The sequence below is a fragment of the Protopterus annectens genome, chromosome 12.part0 (assembly GCF_019279795.1).
Source record: "Protopterus annectens isolate FY-2018-M chromosome 12.part0, PAN1.0, whole genome shotgun sequence".
Taxonomy (NCBI): Eukaryota; Metazoa; Chordata; order Ceratodontiformes; family Protopteridae; genus Protopterus; species Protopterus annectens.
Genome location: NC_056746.1, coordinates 567,295,250 through 567,316,918, shown reverse-complemented (window position 1 = coordinate 567,316,918; position 21,669 = coordinate 567,295,250). Strand labels below are relative to the sequence as shown.

At 39.3% G+C, this 21,669-nt stretch overlaps 1 protein-coding gene across 1 annotated transcript in view; it reads right to left on the bottom strand.

Annotated features, from left to right (window-relative positions):
- The window catches only part of LOC122816190 (radial spoke head 10 homolog B-like), a 1,099,140-nt gene that overhangs the window by 848,252 nt on the left and 229,219 nt on the right, over positions 1-21,669 (bottom strand). The window contains exon 5 of the mRNA XM_044088939.1: positions 14,316-14,489. Within this exon, the coding sequence (XP_043944874.1) occupies positions 14,316-14,489 (174 nt within the window). The remainder of the gene's footprint in view (positions 1-14,315; positions 14,490-21,669) is intronic.

The window sequence follows — 21,669 nt, the reverse complement described above, 5'->3', positions numbered from 1 at the left end:
CGTCTCTCCTTCTCGTTTCTGGTACTGTAGTAGTCTGCAGGATGCCCAAATAGGATCCGCAGAGCTAAAACAAGCGCAAACCTATGCAAACATGGGTTTTTAACTCAGAAAGTTGAAAAGGATAGAAATCAGCCCAAAACAGCCAATAAGGTTAATTTCAGAGCTAGAAACCACTCCTCTTGTGACAGAAAGGCTGCTCTAATGCTTACCACTCTCACTGATAAGCAGAAAAACCTCCCACTACCACAACAAGGTCTGGAGCACTCTGAAACACAGACTAAAGTCCTGAAACCAACAGATCTGGGATCCGGGCTATTCTAGTATAGGAAAGGACAGGAAACGAGCAGTACAGTATTTTTCGTTTTTTTGGGGTTTAAGAAATCAAGCAACAAAAAACAATTTAAACAGCAAAAATGCACAGAAAAGGCTGTCGCACTTGAGTGTGACACCTATAGTACTAAATGCAGTTTAAATTTTAACTTTTAAGCAGATAAATCAAGTGCACACACAGTAAAATGATTTAACAGTAAAATAAAGCAGAAATAAAACAGAACCACAGTAAAATGGCTTTTTAAAGTGTGATAAGCAAAAACAGTTAAGAGTAAGCCAAAAAGGTACTTATATCAGCAAAAAGTCTCTCCTTCTCATTTCTGGTGCTGTAGCAGTCTGCAGGACACCCAAACAGGATCCGCCACGCTAATATTCAGCACAGTCACTCTTCTTCCACTTTCACTCAGGAACTATTCACGTATCACTCTCCAAATCATTAACCAATCACTTGTATCCCCACCTAAACTTATTTCTTTCTGGTTAGAAACTACAAAAATATTTCAAACTTCACACTCAACCTAGATACTCTCAATTGGTATGACATTCTATCTCTACAAGATCCTAATAAACCATAACTCAAACCGTTCAAGCGTTCAAGGCAAATTCTCTCATTACAATTTGTCTTTGCCAGCTGAAAGGACAGTTGTTTAATTTGCACTTATCGAGAACAACAGATGTTCAAATTCCTCACTGCTTCAGTAGCCTTTAGGTTATATGGTTAGGATCCTTTTTCAAAAGATCTGTCTCCCTACCACACCTTCACTTTGACTGCTGATTAGTCAGCCCTGTGGATGTAATTCAGTAATCAAAGTGAAACTTTCTTCAGTAGTTTCTTGTTGATTCATGAAGAAGTAGCTCAGTGGCTTAAACACAAACAGCAGCCACCCTTCAGTTTTATGAAAACATGTTATTTTTTTTAAACAGGACTTTTCAGCAGTATTTTCTCTTTCAGAAAAAAATGTATTCTCTCCAATATCAAGAGTTCCTGTCAGCGACTGTTATTTATAATTCTAAGCTATTTTGGGGAGCATTTTTGTGAAACAGATACACTGCTTATACAGACTTTGTGTTATTTAATGAAAGGTTTAGTGTTGGGAAATGTTTTATATGGGCAGGGGTTACTACAGAATATGTCAGTGCTTGTGTATACTGCGTAAAAATGTATCTGGCATTTTTCTGTTAAGACTGTTTTTGGAAAAAGGATTTTCTGGCAGGAATTTAGTGTGCTTCTTATGCCTTACTATGAATGTGGACGAAGTATGTGAGTATAAGTGAAAGTGTAAGTATACTGCTTGTGAACACTTTTTGGCAACTTACTTTCCAACTGATTCATTCCAGCAAAGTAAGCTACCTTCAAGAGATCCTCCTTAGTTACAGCATGGATACGTACCCCACTCTAGCTGCTCCAGCTACCATTGTACCTAGAAAGAAAATACTACTTACCAAAGAGCCCTTGCTGGCACCACAAGCTCAGTCAATGCCTCAGCCAATGGCTTCAGCTTGATGTTTCAAAGCCAGGGGCTAGAAGCTTGACGTCTCAAAGCCAGGGGCTTGAGTGTCTTGTAGCTCACTAGGTTGCTGCTCATGCTCAAACTTCAATATGAGTCCAGGCAAGCAGGTGTTGAGAGGGAGTGGGAGTGGGAAGGGTTTTAGGATTAGTGACTGGGAGGAGGATTTTAGGGTTGGAGTTTTAGGGAACAGGAAGAGAGTTTTAGGGTTAGAGACAGATCAGGGAATTTCGGTTTAAAGAAGAGGGTTGGTGTTTTACATTTAGGGAGCAATTGGGGACTTTTGGGTTAGGGACGGAGTGTAGACATTTAGGGTAAGAGACTGATGAGGAAGGACTGAGAACTTTATGTTTAGGGTTTAGGTTCTGGTAGGTCTATGTAGTTTATAGGATCTGGTGTCAGATGTACAATGCAAAAATGGGAGATAGTAGGACTTATACGACTTATACTTTTGAGCAAATAATGCTAGCAGGTGTACTGTGAGCTATATGCATGTGATCACCTGTAGTAAACCCTAATAGATATATATATATATGTGCAATTATATATATATATATATATATATATATATATATATATATATATATATATACAATTATATATATATATATATGTGTACACATACTCTATACACACACACACATCCACACACACACACACACACACACACACACACACACACACACACACACATACACACACACACACACACACACACACACACACACACACACACACACACACACACACACACACACACACACACACATATCTGTCTCTCTGTATCTATATCAATTTATCTATACATATATATATATATATATATATATATAGATATATATATATATATATATATACACGTGCACACACACAGACACACACACACACACACACACACACACACACACACACACACACACACATATAATATATGTCTGTACATATACACACACACATAAATCAATAAATATATGTATGTCTTTTGTACACCCACACACATCAGAAAAGTTCTATTCCTTCTTGACTAGAAGACACATATTTTTATCAAAGTCTAGCATTTCTTGCCTATTCTGTTATGATCTTAAATTTAAAACTGAAAAAAAAATACAATCAGTGAAGCTGTAACAATAAGGGTTAATCAGTGACAGCTGAAAAAATAGAAATGTGCTGATCATTTTCTCAATTTTGTTAGAGGCCATAGACATTCAAATGTAAAATACTGTGCTATTGCAGAACTCAACAAATGTAATTTGGTTGAGAGCTAATTTATCTCATCCAAGTAAAGAATCAACTCTAGTGTGTCTCATGACAGCACAGCATGCTTCACTGAAGCTCAATTGTTTAGAATCCAGCAATTCCAATGCTATTCCTATGACATTAGTTATGGGCATTTGTAAAAACAGATTAAAAACAAGATATAGTGGCAGATAACTATTCTCTGTAGCAAGTGATACTTCAGTTGTCCTCCCCTCTTTATGGTATCATATGTTTAGTCAGTATCCCTTAATTTGATTCAAAATGCAAGTGCCTCGTTATCAGAAACTAAAAAGAAAGCTGATTAAATATTTTTTAATTCCAAATTAAGGACAACACATGGCAGCTATAACATACAGACTGCATTAGCACTATCTTTCAAATAATCACTCAAGATTTTTGATTTATTTTGACTGCAAATGAATACATGGTATCCAAAGAAAATACAGTTGAGCCTCCCCATTTATTTACTGGAGACAGGACATGCCCAGTGATGAGAGCTGTCTACTTGCTACTTAAACTGCCCCTTAAACTAAAGATGCACCATACCCACTATTATTTTTATTTATAAATTTATATTTTTGGTGAAATATAAATAAGATGTCTCTACTGTTAGATTTAAAAATAACAAACTCCTAGTACTAAAATACTGCGTGCTGTTTGCACTCAAGTTCTCCTTTTGAGTTATATGTTCCATTTATGACAATACATTTGTCTTTTGAGCTTGCAGTTATTGCTAAATTGTTATATTGTTAAACATTGTTGCTTCAGGAAGATGAACCTCATACAAATATAGCCAGATAATGAGAAGACATGTCTTACTACTCAAAAAATGTGCTATTGCTTCTTTTGTGATGTGCAAAATATAACTGACCATTATAGGTCAGCAGTAAGACAGAAACTGTTTTCATATGCAGGTTTAAAATATCCTGAGCTCATAATCCAGAGGAGAATGGAGTTATAATAATGTAGCCCTCTGATCAAAAAATAATGTTCACATATAAAAGTGTATTATGAAAATCTTAATCTGCAGTATCATTATAAATGACATTACAAAATAGTAGTTATACCCATTAAGGCATAATGTATAAGTGGCTTTATGTCAAGATTAAAACATGTAATCAGTAAAGAATTATGTATAGCATTGAAAATACTGTGTAAAAACATATGTCAGTTTTAAAATCTGCATGGTAATCTGTAACTGCATATTTTGATATATATCTATCTATCTATATATATATATATATATATATATATATATATATGGATCTGTGTCACATAATCAAATGTTCACTTACATTAAATTCTCTTCGATGAGACAAACAAGGAATGTTATGAGAATGTTCACATCAGCAGATTTTTACATAAGGAATAAAAGCAGTTGGCCAACATTCAACCTTCACACACACAGCAGTATGTCAAACCCACCCAGGTTGGGGGCTGCACCCCCCACACCCCCCTAACTATATTATATACCAACTTTGAGATCACACTACAGTGCGGAAAACGGCAAATTTCCTAATGTTGGCCAATTGCCTCTATTTCCTGTGTAAAACTTCACTGATTTTCCCATCCGCTTAATTGAAAATTTACTCTTTTCGCCCCAGCGAACAGTGGTTCGCTAAAGTGAACATGTGATTATCTGAAGTAGACCCATATATTTATATATGCATATATATATATATATATATATATATATATATATATATATATATATATATATATATATATATATATATATATATATATATATATATATATATGTGGGTCTACTTCATTTGACCTAACTTCCAATTCACTGACTCCCATTTGACTGAGACCAAATGACTGAAATTTCATTTCACTGACACTTCATTTCACTGACAGTTCATTTGACTGATAAGTATTATTAGCAAGAAAATGGAATATGCCCCCTTCCCCACTGTAGTGCGACCCTGGAGTTAGAATATATAGTTGGGGGGGGGTGGGGGGCAAAGCCCCCACTTACTTTTCTTTTACTAAGCAATATTATATCAAAACTTAACAATATCATATGAAATGAAGTGGGGGGCTGTGCCCCCCACCCCAACTATATATTCTAACTCCAGGGTTGCACTACAGTGGGGAAGGGGGCATATTCCATTTTCTTGCTAATAATACTTGTCAGTCAAATGAACTGTCAGTGAAATGAAGTGTCAGTCAAATGAAATTTCAGTGAAATGGGGTCAGTGAAATGAAAGTCAGTGAATTGGAAGTTAGGTGAAATGAAGTAGACCCATATATATATATATATATATATATATATAAAAACACACACACATATACATATATATATACACACACAGACGCACACACACACACACACACACACACACACACACACACACACACACACACACACACACACACACACACACACACACACACACACACACACGATGTCACGTTCCCCTATTACTCTAAAAATGAAATATTCCAGAATATATTAATTCTTTAGAAACTGTCACAAAATGAACTTCGTATGAAAAACATTATATATTTTAAAATGCTAAATGTGAGAAACAAAAGGTATGGATATTCAGATTTTAAAATGGTTGTATTTGCAAGAAATTCTTCATCATCAAAAACTTCAAGCATGTGTAATTAAAATGCAAGTAAATACAGATTCTGTTATTTCAGAGAAATGCAATAAATGGCCTGTTACAGGAAGTGCACAACATGCACATTGTATAAATGTATTTATTCCCAATGAAAATCACTAAAAATACAGTAAAAATGACACCAGTTATGACTAGACTGGTGAGCTACTTATTGAATTATCTTGTTTATATCGCTAATTATAACAATAATAATAATAATAATAATGTGGTGGACTACACAACTAGTTAACAGAGATGCTCTTTTGGCCGAATACCACTTCATCATCTGCTAAGTTTGCTCATAGGTTCATAGGTTCATAGGCAGGTACTAGGCTATCTGCCTGAAGGCATTTATAAGCCTAGCCAGAATGTGTTGGCTTTTGACGCCCCCTTAGATTAGTTCCTTGTGCCTCTGTCCAGCAGAGCCATTGAAGTGATCCCTGGGGTAAACTTTCTGTTTCCCATCCACTCGTCAGGGATTCTCTTGAAGAGGGTTAGTGAGGAGCTCTGCCTAATGTAGATTGGAATCTTGTTCCAGAGCATGGGAAATCTCTGGGACAGGAATCTATCCCTTCAGCATGTCCTATTTATTGTTGTGGTGAGGTTTAGATTCCTGGAGCGTGTGGCTCGAGGGGATATGGTTTTCTTTAGGTGGAGCATGTCCATCGATTCTGGGTTGGACATGGCCTTATATGTCAGGCAGTGATCAACTCTGAATAGCTGGTATGCAACCGAGTACAGCTTGAGTTTCTTCAGTTGAGCTGCATAGGGCATCTGCTTGAGGTCAGCGATCCTCCTGGTGAGGAACTTCTGTGGTCTTTCAAGTTGTTGCAGGTGTCTTGTAAGGTACATCCCAAATAGGGCATTGTACTCTATGATGGGTCTGATGAGTGATGCGTAGAGGGGTCCAATGACTTCTTTCGATCTGGATGCAAACCCTTTTGTTATTAGGTGGGCCACATAGAAGGATTTTCTAACCATTTTGGCAATGTGATTATCAAAGGAGAGGTTACTATCTACTTGGGTCCCCAGATCCCTTATTACGTCTTCCATATTTAGGGGGCTACCACTTATGTGGTAGTTTGTGGGTACTTTATTTTTTCCAAAGGGGATGACTATGCACTTTTTGGCATTTAGCTTGAGGTCATGGTTTTGACACCAGGTATCTGTTTCAGTGAGACCTTTTTGGAGGATGTCTATGTCAGTCGGAGAGTTAATTATAGCCCCTAGTTTGCAGTTGTCTGCGAACTTGGTCAGCCATAGACCTCCTGTGCTTGCCTGTACCTCTTAGAAGTATATGCCGAACAGGAGGGGTCCTAGGACTGAGCCCTGGGGAATGCCACTTTTAACCAGTTTAGAGTCAGACCTAGCTCCTGCAACTTTTACCATGTGGGTTCTGTCCATGAGCCAGTTGGCAACCCATCTTGTGATGTAGGGGTTTATGTTCAGGCTGGTGAGCTTGTCTATAATACCTGAGTGGGGAATGGTGTCGAAGGCCTTAACAAGGTCTAGGTAGGCTATGTGTACCACCTTTCCCTCGTCTATAGCCTTGGTAACTGTCTCAAAGAAGTCCACCAGGTTTAGGAGGCATGATCTGCCCTTAACAAAGCCGAACTGGGTAGGGTCCAGTGTTTGGAGGTTTCCAATGTCTCTGTTAATGAGATCCATGATGATGCGCTCCACAGCTTTGCAGACCAAGCTAGTCAGGCTTATACGGCGATAGTTCCTGGGGTCCATTGTGGCTCCACCTTTGTGGAGTGGAATAACTGTTGCTGTGCGCCACTCTGTGGGCATGTAGCCTGTAGAGACGCTGAGTTTAAACAGTGTGTTTAGGTGAGGTGTTAGTTCATCTTTGAGCTCATGTAGGATGCAGCCTGGGACACCGTCCGGTCCCATTGATGCTGTGTTTTTAGCTTTGGAGAGGGATGTTTTAATCTGAGTGTCTGTGATTTCAGGGGCACTACATTCTTCTGGTATAGTTATGGGCCCTTTTGGAGATAAGAGGGAGGTGAAGTTTGCACTGAACCTGTCTGCCAGGATGATGGCTATATCAGTCGGTTCAGTGTATTTTGTGCCATTCTGCACTAACTCCGAGCAGATCTGAGAATTGCCACTAAGATTCTTGACATAGCTAAAGAATGCCTTGTGGTTATCTTTGGAGTCCGTGGCAATTTTTCTTTTGAAGCTAGCCTTGGATGATTTTATGAGGGAACGTAGTTTCTTGCTGATACTGATCAGGGATGTCTTTCCTTCTTGGGATTTTACTCTTTTCTGTACTAGTTTCCTACTTCTATTGTATAGCTTGTTTATGACAGGGGTCCACCAGACTGGTTTCCTTTTCTTGGAGGAGTGAGTCTTGATTTTGTTTGGGATAGCACGATCCGTGCATTCTTGTAGGTGCCCATGTGTGAGTATTAGTAAAGGATTTTGCAGCTTGGACAGCATTATCCTTTAGCATGGGGACTTTGAAACTTCCCACCTCGGTCTTAAGTAACCACAAGTTTGCTTTTGAAACATTTTTCACAGTGGTTTCTTTGACTGGGATGGTGGCGGAATGTGGATATCCAGAGTGATTAGTTTATGGTCAGATCTAACCAGCGAGAGGTTGACCTCCGGGGTGGGACACCGATCGCCCATGTTGGTGATGACCAAGTCCAATATGTTGTCACCTCTGGTGGGGTATTGACCAGTTGATCCAGGGCGTTTGAGTTTATCAATTCTAGGAAATGTTGGGCAAGGGAGTTCGTACTTCAGTAGTTCTCCCAGTTAATGCTTGGGTAATTGAAATCACCCAATATCAGGGTGTTTGGTGGGACCTTTATGTTTCCCAGTGTTTCCAGGATTGCAAAGTGGGGGTCTGGGATATGGTGGGTGATCTGCAGCAAGCTATAATTTGAATAGCAGTTTTGCCCATTGTTAGTTGCATGTGGATGATCTTTGAAGCATCGTGCTGTGCCACTAATCTGGAGGTGTGGGTATTCTTGATGAATATGGATACTCCCCTGCCTTTTGTATTTCAGTCCGGGTTTTGTGGCCGAAATGTATGGTATGAGTTGTAGCCTGGTACTGCTGGGGTGCTCTCTGGAGCCTTAAACCAGGTTTCTGTTACTGCACATATATTGATTTTCTCCATACTGAGGAGTGCCTCGAGTGTGTGCATTTTGAGTTTTAGACTTCTGGCATTGAGCAGCATTACCCTCAGTTTTTTGTTACTTGCGCTATTTACAGCAGTGGGTTTGTCCTTTGAGCCTTTCCTAAAAAAGACACTATAGGGGGGGCAAGAGCCTTGGCCAGTATTCGAAAGCCTAAGGGTGACAGGTGCAAGCCGTCTCTAGGAAAGCAGCGTGGCTTGTCGAGCATGTCATCCCAGGCTGACAGACACTGGATCCCCTTTGAATGATACCAGAAGCTTAGATAATTGTTGAAATTGATCAGTTTTTCTCTATAATGTGGTATCATTCTTGGTGAGGGCAGGATGCTACTCAGTGTCAGGGTCATACCGGCCTGGGCTACGTGATCAGAGAGCACCTCCATGTCTCTTTTCATGTAGTCCCAGGAGGTACGGCTCAGGTCATTCACACCAACAAGGACAATGACAGAGTCATACTTGTACTGAGTGCTTGTGTTATGTGGCGGATCCTGGCACCCGACAGACAACTAACAGTAACCTTCTCCTTGTTCAGCCTAGTGAGTGGGACATCAGTGTACCTGACTATAGAGTCACCTATTACCAGTGTGTTGGGTATGTTATTTTGCCTTAAGGGCTGTGATTGTGTGGCACACTGGTTTTGTGAAGTATGTGTTTCATGGTTTGTGTTGGGGGGGTGGAGGTTGCTTGGATGTCTGCTTTGGAGGTCTCTGTTGCTTTTGCAGATTTTTATTTAGAGCTTCCGAGTATGTTTCTGTGTATTTATGTGTGGTTTTTGCCAGTGCTGGTTTCATAGGTCTATGTGAGACTGGTGGGGTGATGCAAGTAATTCCCTTCTCCTCTTAACTGCCCAGTCCAGTCTTGGATTGAGAGAGCTGAGCCTCCAGTTTGGCTGTATAATTGCATCTCTTGCATGTATTAGTGTTTGGTGGAAGGAGGCGAGGGTTGTCTGTGAACATGAGGCAATTGTAACATTGCCTCAAAATGCCTAGATTCACCAGTTGGACTGGAGAGTACACCTGAAACTGCCCTTTGGACATGCCTGGATAGGTACAGTGAACTGTTTTACTGATTGGCTGGTAAGGTCGAATAGAGAGCCTTGTCATTCTCTACTGAATAGGGGGGTCTAGTGCTAATGTTTATTAGTGCTTGCTTTGAGTTTTGGGCAAGTGCCGGGATGCGAAATGAATGATATGAGTGCTTAAGTTGAAAGTTTGTCTAGTTCCAAGGGAAAAATTGAAGAGAAGACTTTGTGGAGCCGGGAATAGTTATACCCTAGCTAACCGGCATTGCCCGGTGTGCAAAACCGCGCACATGCGGGTTTTATAGCAGGGAAATGAAAGAGAGAGAAATTAGCCTAAAATGGCCAATAAGCTACTAATTTCTGGGCTGAAACCACTCCTCCAGGGACAGATAGGCTGCTCAAAGCTCCCTCTCTCACAGTGAACAGAGAAACTTCCTTCTATCCAAGTAAGGTATGGGCAAACACAGAAACTTGTAACACAGCCCTGAATTCAGCACTAACCTGAAAACTGGATTAAACATGCTTAGAAAGGTGGGAAAACAAGTATATTTATTTGCTTTTTTTTTCAGACAATAAAGCAGATACAATCAAAGAAACACTTTAAATGCACAGAAATGGCTATCACACGAGTGTGTAGCCTACAACAGTTAAACAGGTAATTTAAACACAAAAACGACATTGTTAAAATGCAGGCAGTAAAATAAGTACAGTATGTAGCTGAAACAAGCTTTTTAAATCACAGAAACTCTAGAAAATCGGCGTTTTAAATGGAATTAGCTACAGGCAGCAAGAAAATGCAGAAAATTATACTTAATCACTCCAAAGTCTCTCTTTTATCTCTCTGCTGCTGTAGAACTCTGCAGGGCACCAGGCAGGAGCTTGCTGAGCTGTATACTAGCACAAACACCTTGCAAATGCGGGTTTTATAGCAGGGAAATGAAAGAGTAATTAGCCCAAAATGGCCAATAAACTACTAATTTCTGAGCTGAAACCTCTCCTCCAGGGACAGATAGGCTGCTCAAAGCTCCCTCTCTCAAACAAAGCACATAAATGGCTATCACACTTGAGTGTGTAGTCTACAACAGTTAGGTATGGGCAAACACAGAAACTTGTAACACAGCCCTGAATTCAGCAGTAACCTGAAAACTGGACTAAACTTGCTTAGCAAGGCGGGAAAACAAGTATATATATATATATATATATATATATATATATATTTTTTTTTTTTTCAGACAATAAAGCAGATAAAATAAAAAAAAAACACTTTAAATGGACAGAAATGGCTATCACACTTGAGTGTGTAGCCTACAATAGTTAAACAGGTAATTTAAACACAAAAACGACTTTGTTAAAGTGCGGGCAGTAAAATAAGTACAATATGTAGCTGCAACAAGCTTTTTAAATCACACAAACTCTAGAAAATCGGCATTTTAGGCGGAATTAGCTAAAGGCAGCAGGAAAATGCAGACAAAATGATACTTAATCTCCCCAAAGTCTCTCTTTTGTCTCTCTGCTGCTGTAGAACACTGCAGTCCATCAGGCAGGAGCTTGCCGAGCTGTATACTCACTTATACTTACTTACTGTAAACTTGCAAATAAGTAATAAACATGTTGCATTTCATAAACTATATACTATATATATATATATATATATATATATATATATATATATATATATATAGATAAACACAAACACACACACACACACACACACAAAAGTTGTTGTCACAAAGTTGAAATCCAAATAGTTTGGGAACCAGAACAGATAACACTCTAGAAATTGCATTCCAGATAAGTATTCCCACCCCCTAAACTAGGTGTAGTTGGAAGAGGGGCTGTTTAGAGAATGGGCTGCAGGCTTCCTTGAACTGATATAATATGTAGGTACAGACTGAGCAGCACTTGTTAGAAATATGCATCTAGTAATAGTACTAGTAATATACTATTACTAGATGCATATAGTAATATATGCATCTAGTAATAGTACTTTTTTAAAGGAAAAAAATTTAAGAACACATTTACATGAAAATGAAAAAAAAATATTGCAGAAAATAAATGCATTGGATGAATACTGCTCTGTACAGAAATGCATTGTTGTAGCAGTCATTGTTGTAGAACAACATAACAACATGGATTCTGCCCATATCACAGTACCACCACTGCACTCCTATCATTCATGGTCACTATGACCCAAGCAAGGGACACTGGAAAAATTGTCTCCTCTCTCTTTCTGGACTTCTCCAAAGCCTTCAACACCATATCCCACCCCTTACTCCTGGAAAAGCTACCCAATCTGGGAATGTCAACCCCCCCCACTCTTAACTGGTTCTCTGATTATCTAACCAACAGACAGCAAGCCACTAAATGGCTCCACTCATTCTCACCATTCTTTAATATACACACAGGGGTTCCCCCAGGATCCATACTGGGACTTCTCCTTTTTAGCATAATCATTAATGACTTCCACTCCACACTCCACCTAAATCCTGTAATACAGTATGCAGATGACTCGACCATTATCTACATTGCTGAATCTGCTGAAAAACTTCTAGCTAGAACTCAACATGCTTTCTCAATCACTGAGGAATGGATGAATAACAACCATCTAGCCATTAACCCCAGCAAAACTAACCTACTTCTATTGACCCCCCCCCCCCAAAAAAATCAACCCCCCTTAAATAGAGCAGATTTTAATATCTATTCACAAAACAAAACCTGCATTAGAGCAGTATCACAAACTAAACCTCTAGGAGTCATAATAGACGAAAACTTAACCTTTGATCTATACATACAAAACTGCATAAAAAAACCATCAGAAACTAGGCACCCTCTATAAGCATAAATTGTACCTCACACCCACCGCTAGACAAACCCTTGCACTATCCTGTTTCATGCCTTCACTTTTATACACTGCCCATTTATTCACTAACATTCAAAGGTCCTTAAAATCCAAGATCAAGTCCTGTTATAACAAGGTTGCCAGGTTTCTACCAACAAAACTTACTCCTCCCATCCCTGCATCTCCCTATGCAAACTAAAATGGGTTGAACTTCCCCAACACCTAACCTACTTGCAGATAACCACAGCTCTCAGTATCATTACCAAACCTTCCAGCTGCCCATCCCTCACCTCCCTGTTTACTCTCCATAAGCCCTACTGACAATTCAGATATGAAAATCAATTCCTTCTAAAAGTGCAAATACCCAGTCTAGCAGTTGGTCAATCTCTTTACTCATGTACCGTTGCTAAAACTTGGAATTCCATACCGAGCTCTATCAGAACTATTTCCAATCACATGTCCTTCAAAAAGTCTCTAAAACAGCATTTCTTAGCCCTATGGCAATGTGCATGTGGCTATGACTACAGAGCATCTTCCCCCACCTGATCTCACTAACTTTTTTCTCCCCTCTGCTTAACAGTTATGCAACTATCTCTTGCTGTCTTCACTCTACAGTATCCAAAGCAGATGACATATTGCACTTTGTATATTTTGTGTATAATGTATACTGGCTTTGTTATTCTAGCTAGAAATTTATGATAAGATTGTATGTCTGTTTTTTTTAAGTTATCTCTCTATGTATGTAGAAAATGTGATTGTATTTAAATTTCTTTTGTATGTGGAGCTTTTTTCCCCGGCCTCCACTGAAAATGGGCACTTTTTGGCCCAGTGGACTATCCCGGTAAACAAATGCAAAAAAAAAAAAATAATAATAATAAATAAATAAATGTTACTGAACTTTCCTCAGTAGGTCACTAGTACAGCACAATGACAGTGAATCAAACTCTGCAATCAAGACACATAGACCATGGTGACAGTGAACTTATAACTCCTTCTAGGAATGCTCAATGGCTGTAGGAATAAGTGTAGTTATGATAATACCCTACAACCTGATGTATTCCTACAGCATTTAGAGCCCAACTCATATTCAAGAGCACTATCACACTACTCTGTTTCCTAAGTAACCTTTGTGTTCCTTCATCCTCACTTTTATTTTCTGCTGCTGTGCTGTCACTAGTATATCAACTGTGTGAACTTTAGCAGGGCCCTCTTGATGCTTCCTAAAGCCAGGCATTCCATGTAAACATCAGCTATTTAATTCTATCCAAAAATCCAGAGCTCAGGAAAGAACCTGAAAGGATGATTACCCAAAACATATCATTACTTTGTCAAGCTTCATGCACATAAATACACACAAGGATACACACACACACACACACACACACACACACACACACACACACACACACACACACACACACACACACACACACACACAAAGATGATTGAATCTTCAAGATGGTCTTCCAAAATGTAACACATTGGAATGAGGCAATATTTTATGGGCAGTGCAGTAACAGAAAAATATGAAAACCAACATTGTCTGTTTTACAAACAGCAAAAATAATGTTTCTTAGTTGAAAGATTTACATACCTTCCCATGTCTTTTGCTCTGATTCCATTCACCAGTATAAGAAACTTTATGAGTGCCACACTTGTACACTCCCAGGCCATGTCTCATTCCACTACACACTTCTCCTTCGTAAGTGCTACCATCAGGCCATCTGTAGACACCATGACCCATAGGAGCATTCATAACAAAATCACCCTGAAACATGTACAGATTAAATGAGAAATTAAGGTAGCTATAACTGTGTAATCTTAACCAGTCAGAACACAGACCACTGCAAATCAACCTACTCCCAGTCAAAGCCATGTTATACATGACCACAGTAAACTATTCATGCCCTATATGCATACAACATTATTACATTTAAATGTTAAGAAACAAAAATCATGTTATGTTTAAGCATGTTAAAATGTTACCAAATGAACTTGCAGTTTATAGAATGCAGCAATTAAAGTATATACTGAAACTGCTATGTTTTTTGATGATTTTGTTGTTCATCAAAATTTAGAGAATTAAAAGAGGAAACTACACTAATACTTAGAGCACAAAACTATAAGGCAGAGAAATGAAAGATATAGGTTCTAGGTATACCACAATCAACTTCTGTTAGAGGTTTAATTAGCTCAACAACACAGCATGAGTTGTTTGCCATAAAAACACAAAAATACATGCCTGTGGGTGAACAGTTTAACTGAGAACTGCCTTGTACACTGTGGTCAAATGACGTACATATCCACATATCTTTTCTTCTTCATTGTATGTTACATCTGTTTTTATCTGCTTATCTATGTATCTACCAATCTATCTAGCTATATAGATTAAAATTACACAAATATGGTGGATGACCTGGCAGAGAGGTTAGCTAAGGCTACATTTTTAAATACCCTGGATTTCTCAAATTGGTATTGGCAAATCTCCTTGACAGATACTGACTAAGGAAAATTTGGCCAAGACAACAGGGGAACATCCCGATTCTTTCAGAGCAGTGTGATGGAGATGGCACTACAAAGTAGTGCATCCAGTCTGTAGACAATGCAGATGAGAATATGTAGGCTCAGGCTGTGGAATTATAAGATGACGGCCTTGATACGCAAGCTTTTTTTTGTGGTGATGAAAATAATTTAATTAATTACTGTAATAAAAGAAGGTGCAACCAATGTAGGAAATGGGGTCATATTGCAAAAATGTAACTTAAAGAGCTCTGGGTGGGACAATGAACACCACTAGCAGATAGAATCTGTGGAAGAGAGGCAAAATAATGATAGACACAGTTTCAAATAGTTTAAGAGAGAATGTAGATCATAATGAGAATACTTATCTGGAAGTGCAGAAGAGCAAGAGGAATAAAGAGGAACTGAGGAATAAGAAATAGAAGGTGAAGAAAGTAACTTAGGGGAGGGCATGCAAAAATAAAAAAAAATGAATTTTACAGGAGAACATGTTTCAGCAATTGCAAAATGAAAGTGAAGAATATGGGGTTATGTCAGACATAGAAAAGAGAAAGGAAATTAACAGGTCAGCATGAAATAAAGTAAAGGAGGAGCTTCTTATTTAAATTCTGCTTAAATATATTATATTGCACTTATACTGACCTACGGGGGTGATACTATTTTGTACTTCACTGATTTTTCCATTTATGTGTTTGCATATTTTTAGTTTCTTCTGGGATCTTAGTCTTGTAGCTTCATTTGTAGTTGTGTGAACATTGTGTATTACTGTAAGATTTTAGCACTGTTTATAAATTATACTGCACGTCTATTTCTATCAGTAGAATTACATGTAAAAGGTAACGTTTTTTGAATTTCTAACCCAGACTGGACAGTCTTGTAGCTTCTTTCATAGTTGAAGCAGAACTGTGATCTGCTGCCAGTTTTGAACCTAATTTAAACATTTATTACAGCATTACCAGTGAATGTCTACATGGCCTGGGGATTTAGTCTGTGGTAGGATTACAGTAGTGACAGCATTGTGAATTCCACTTCAGGATTTATATTTCATTGCTTCTTATAGTTGTATATACCTGTTTAAAGTCTTGCTACTATTTTTTCCCCTGTTCTTAGAGCATGACCCCACCCCCCACCCCACTCTGGCAATCATTCCACCCTTTGCTTGATGTGCTGTGCATCTGGCTTTCTCCCTTTATGGTAATCTGATTTCCAAAGCCCCCCTTCATTGTTATTGTCTGTTGTGTAACCTATTTAAGTACTTTCTCATCTATTGTTTTCCATATAACCATAATACCCACCCAGCAAACCAGAAATGCACTTGATTTAAACTCCCTTACTATAAATTCTCTCCTGCTAATTTTCCCAGAGCTCCCATCTGTTTGGCACCTTGCCAAGTCCATCCTTGGCAAATAAAATATTTAAATTTATTGATATGCACTTCAGTTAAATGTTTAGAGTATTACTACTTTAATTTTGCTTTATTTTCTGATTTTTCCTTTAAATAATTCCAAAGGTCCCTAATACTTGAAATTGCCTTGTCAAGATAGTTTAAGTTTTGTGGCAGTGGAAGCAATCTTTCTTGGTGTTATTACAGACACAAACACCCAGAAAGTACATTTTATCTGTAAAACTTCTCTTAGAAGTTAAACCTGTAACTTAGTGTGACTAAAACAAAGCCATTATGTGGAGACAAGTGTAGAGCAGCTAGTTTGCACATTAAACAGCACTACTATTAAGTCTTAACACAATTTAACCTAGTGCAGTACCAAACCCTAGAGACCTCTGTATAACCCAGTCCACAACCTAAAGTAGCCCACCCAAATAAAGGTCTTTTCAATATGGACGTGCAATTTCCAAATGTCATGGAGCCAGCTTGAAAGATATGGGCATCCTGAGACAATGTAGCAATTCTCTCATGTTCACAGACAACCATTTAATCCTTAAGAAAACAAACAGGATATGAGAGATGAACATACACAATTTCACCAGAGGCAAAAATCTCACATATGAACAAAACTGTCAAGAATGCACTCATACTACATCCACCACACATAGTATCTACCACATACATAGACCAACCTATGCTAAGGCACTAAAAATCAAACTTCCCAAACCTCAAAGACCTCCTAAGCCTACAAATGGCAGTGCCTATCCTCGACAATCTCTAAAGCACTCTCCAAAAGCAACACAAAATACCACACATACTCCTACACCCAATGGAGCCCCAAGAGCAAAGCCCATAAGATAAGCCAACACATTACTCAGACCTCTTGCCATAGAGGACTCCACTGTATGACACACAGATGCCACACTCACCAGATTGAAAAAGGAGAATATATGGTTAGTTGTTTATCTGGAGCCAGGATCTGCCAAGTTATGCACACTCTCAAGGCATTAAACCACAGGTACCAAGTATAATTCTATCATAATCCATATGGGTTTTAACGACCTAAGACATATATCCCCAGATTACATGAAGAGAACATTACTGATCTCTCTTAATATGTATCTCAAGCAGGTATGTGTCGTGCACTGAGCAGCATCCTATAGTCACTAAGAATGATGCCACAGTATGAACAAAAGATGACTGACTTCAATAATTGGCTTAACTTCTAGTGTCTTTCCAGGAGATTCAATATTTGTCAGCATGGACAGACATGGTTTACAGACTATGTTGCTTTGCAAAGGATGGTCTGCATCTATCTCCTGTAGGCTTCAAAATAGTGGCTAAAACTTTATCCACCCCTTAGAGACTTTTTTAGGCAACACCAAATTGACAAACCTACTGGTATAGGAAATAAAACCCAAAGAAACTAAAGGTGTTAATACGCAATGTTAGGATCCTAAATAAGGATTGCCACTCCCTATAAGCTTTCTTCATTCTGGAGAATATAGACATTTGTGCCATTACTGAGACATAATTTAATTTGCAGAAAGTACTCCAGCAGTGAAACACTTCAGTCCCTTCCAGACACTTTAGACCATCAGCTGCACAGACAGGACAAAAGGTGGAGGAGTTTCAATTTATATTAGCAACCAAGGATAACTCAACATTGGTTAAACAGGGTGATGCCTTTTTTAGTATCCATATGCAAATCACCATAGATAAAGTCCCATATCATATCCTAGCAAGCTGTAGGTCACCCTCTATGTCCCTAGAACCCCATAGCCTATACCTAGACTTACTGGACACACTCACCATTAAACCAAGTACCTATTTCATGGGAGACTTTAACTATGCCTCTATAGATTGGGAAACATACACTGCCTCATATTCGCAGGCACAGTGATTCTTGGACTTTATTAATACAAATACCCTTGACCAGATAGGGCGCACACCAACCAGAGGTTCAAACATACTGCATCTGATATTCACCAATATGGGAGAGTGCTGCACTCCCTTACTCCAACCCCACCCCAGTGTCATGTCCTCAGTGGTGAAGTGGGACCAAAAAGCTGTCTCCTTCAAAATAAAAATCAGCTTAGTAACCCCATCCCTGTAACAATTAGGAGCTATTCCAAAACAAACTACATTCTATTAAGAGAGAAGTTATCAAAATTCAATGCCCTTCCCAACCCCAAGTTTACAGCAACCTATGTGGAATTGTTCACAGAGACCCTGTACAACCAAGTAAATAGCTGTATAAAGGCTACTGCACCTACTAGAAGTAAGCCCAAAACAAACTCTAAAAATAAATCACACTTTTGGAATCCTAATCTTGACAGGGTATATAACAAAAGGATAAAACTCATGGCTAAAATCAGAAAGAACAACTCCTATATTGATAGGAGCTCTCTAACTAAACTAAACAGGAAACTAAGAAGACTAAAGGTCAGGATTTAGCCTCACAGGCTAAAGACAACCACATGGCCTTCTACAGCTATGTCCAAAACCTCAAAGGCAGCACACATCAGTGTGCCGAACTGGTGGTCAATGGTGCCACTTTCACTAAGCAGAGCGACACAGCAAATTTGCTGGCTGACAAATTCAGCTCAGACTTTGCCATCTGCTTCCCCTACCTCACTTTGTGAAATAGCTACTAGTATAACTCCCCCAGCTATGAAACAGGAAGCAGATTCTGGCAGCTCTCATTAAGGCCAAAATCATAGCTTCAGTGGACCTCAACAATATCCTGGGTTACATCCTAAATAGCTGGAAAAATGACCTAACAGGACCATGTGAGTCACTTTTTAACTATAGCCACAAAACATGCTTTGTACCAAGAGAATGAAAGGAATGAAGGACTGCAATGGTTATCCTACTTCACAAGGGTGGACTATCAACAGACCCTGGGAATAACATACCTATTAGACTGACTAGTCTAATATTCAAAGCAATGGAATGAATTATCATGGAAATGATCAAGAAAGACATAGGCAACCTTCAGACACTGGACCCAACCCAGTCTGGCTTTGTAAAGGACAGATCATGCCTACTAAACCTGGTGGACTTCTTTAAGAAGGTCACCAAGGCAAGGGGTGAGGGGAAAATGGTGCATACTGCCTAGACCATTGGATGCTACTTCCCACCTGGCCAAAACATCCCTCCCCTAGAAAACCTCCTCAGCTGGTCTACCCACCATCTCCCCCAAGAAACTATCATCTTAGGTGATTTCAATATTGACTGGCAATCCTGTTCTGGCAACAATCCAACCCATCATGTACACCTTCATGGCTTCACTCAACTAGTCCAGTCACCAACCAGGATAAATAAAAACTCCACCAAGCACACTACCCTGGATTGGGATACTAGTCAGTAAGAGCCCCCAGTCATATATAACAGGCTCATTATCAGATAGCCTCAGTGATCACTCCCCAACATTCCTACTCAAAAAATACCTATACCAAGCTAAACCTGTCATCTACCGTCAAATACGTAAAAAACTAAACTTTAACCCACTCACATTCATCTCATCCCTCAAAGGATGTAACTGGCATCCTCTAAAGTACCTCAGTCTAGATGATGCAGTTGAATTTTTTAATACTACCTTCCTGAACATCCTTAATTACCATGCCCCCATAAGATTCTCCAAAACCAAAGCGCAACCCTCCCCATGGCTACAGAAAACCACTAAGTCAGAAATGAAAAACAGGGATAAAGTCTGGGAGCACTGGCGCAAAACCAAAACCCCCTCAGCTAGACGGAAATTCCTAAAACTATGCAATAGAGTCAAAAAGCTAATAAAACAGGACAAATCCCAATACTACAAGTCTGCCCTAGACTCCTCACAACACAGCCCCAAACAATTCTGGTCTTCCATAAACTCCATCCTCCAACCAGGTAAAGTCAGTACCCCTCCTCCTAACATCCTTCACTCCACAGAAAACATTGCTACCTCATTCAAAACACACTTCACCCAAACCATACTATCACTAGATAAACAACACAACCCCCCTCCCCTCCAACCCACACCTTCAACTCGTAATCTCCCCACTGCCTTCTCTTTTTCTCCTGTACCTACCTCCAACATAAAAAAACTCTTAACTAAACTTAAACCCACCAAATTAGCAGCAGACAGCCTCCCAAGTGAATACTACAAATCGCAGCTGATGCTCTGGCCTACCCAGTATCCATCTTGATTAACCGATCTCTGTCAGAAAGTTATGTTCCCACACTGTGGAAAGTATCACATATAATTCCCCTCCACAAAGGTGGACCCTCCACAGAACTAACCAATTACCGCCCCATAGCTATTCTCTCTCCACTCTCCAAAATACTAGAGAGATGCATACACTCTCAGGTCTCAGACTACCTCCTTTCCAGTACTCAGCATGGTTTCCGACCAAACCATAGCACCACCACTGCCTTACTCTCCTTTACTAACACTATCCTTCAGCATAAAAACAATGGCTATCTCTCCTCTGCTACTTTCCTAGACCTATCTAAAGCATTTGACATGGTCCCACACAAACAACTTATCTCTGTCCTCAATAACCTATCCTTCTCACAATCGGTCACCAACTGGTTTCAGAGTTACCTGTCTGACCGCCAACAATCCATTGTATGGCAGAATGACATATCTCCCCAACTACCTGTCTCCATAGGGGTTCCCCAAGGATCCATCCTTGGACCCCTACTCTTCTCTGTTTACACCAATAATCTAGCCTCTGCCACCAAACATGGCACACTCATACAATACGCAGATGACTCGACCATCATCTGCTCAGCCCAGTCCCTACCAAAATTGCAAAAAGTCACACAGGAAGCCTTTTCCTCTGTTGAAACATGGTTATCCGATGCCTGATTAATACTCAACCCAAACAAAACTAAACTACTCATCTTCCAACCCACCAAACATACTCAAAACAACTTTCACTTTAACATCACAGCAAAAGACAACACCACTATATACCCAAATGAACACACCAAATTGCTAGGAGTGGAAATAGACAATAAACTAAAATTTGACATTCACATATCCATGACTATA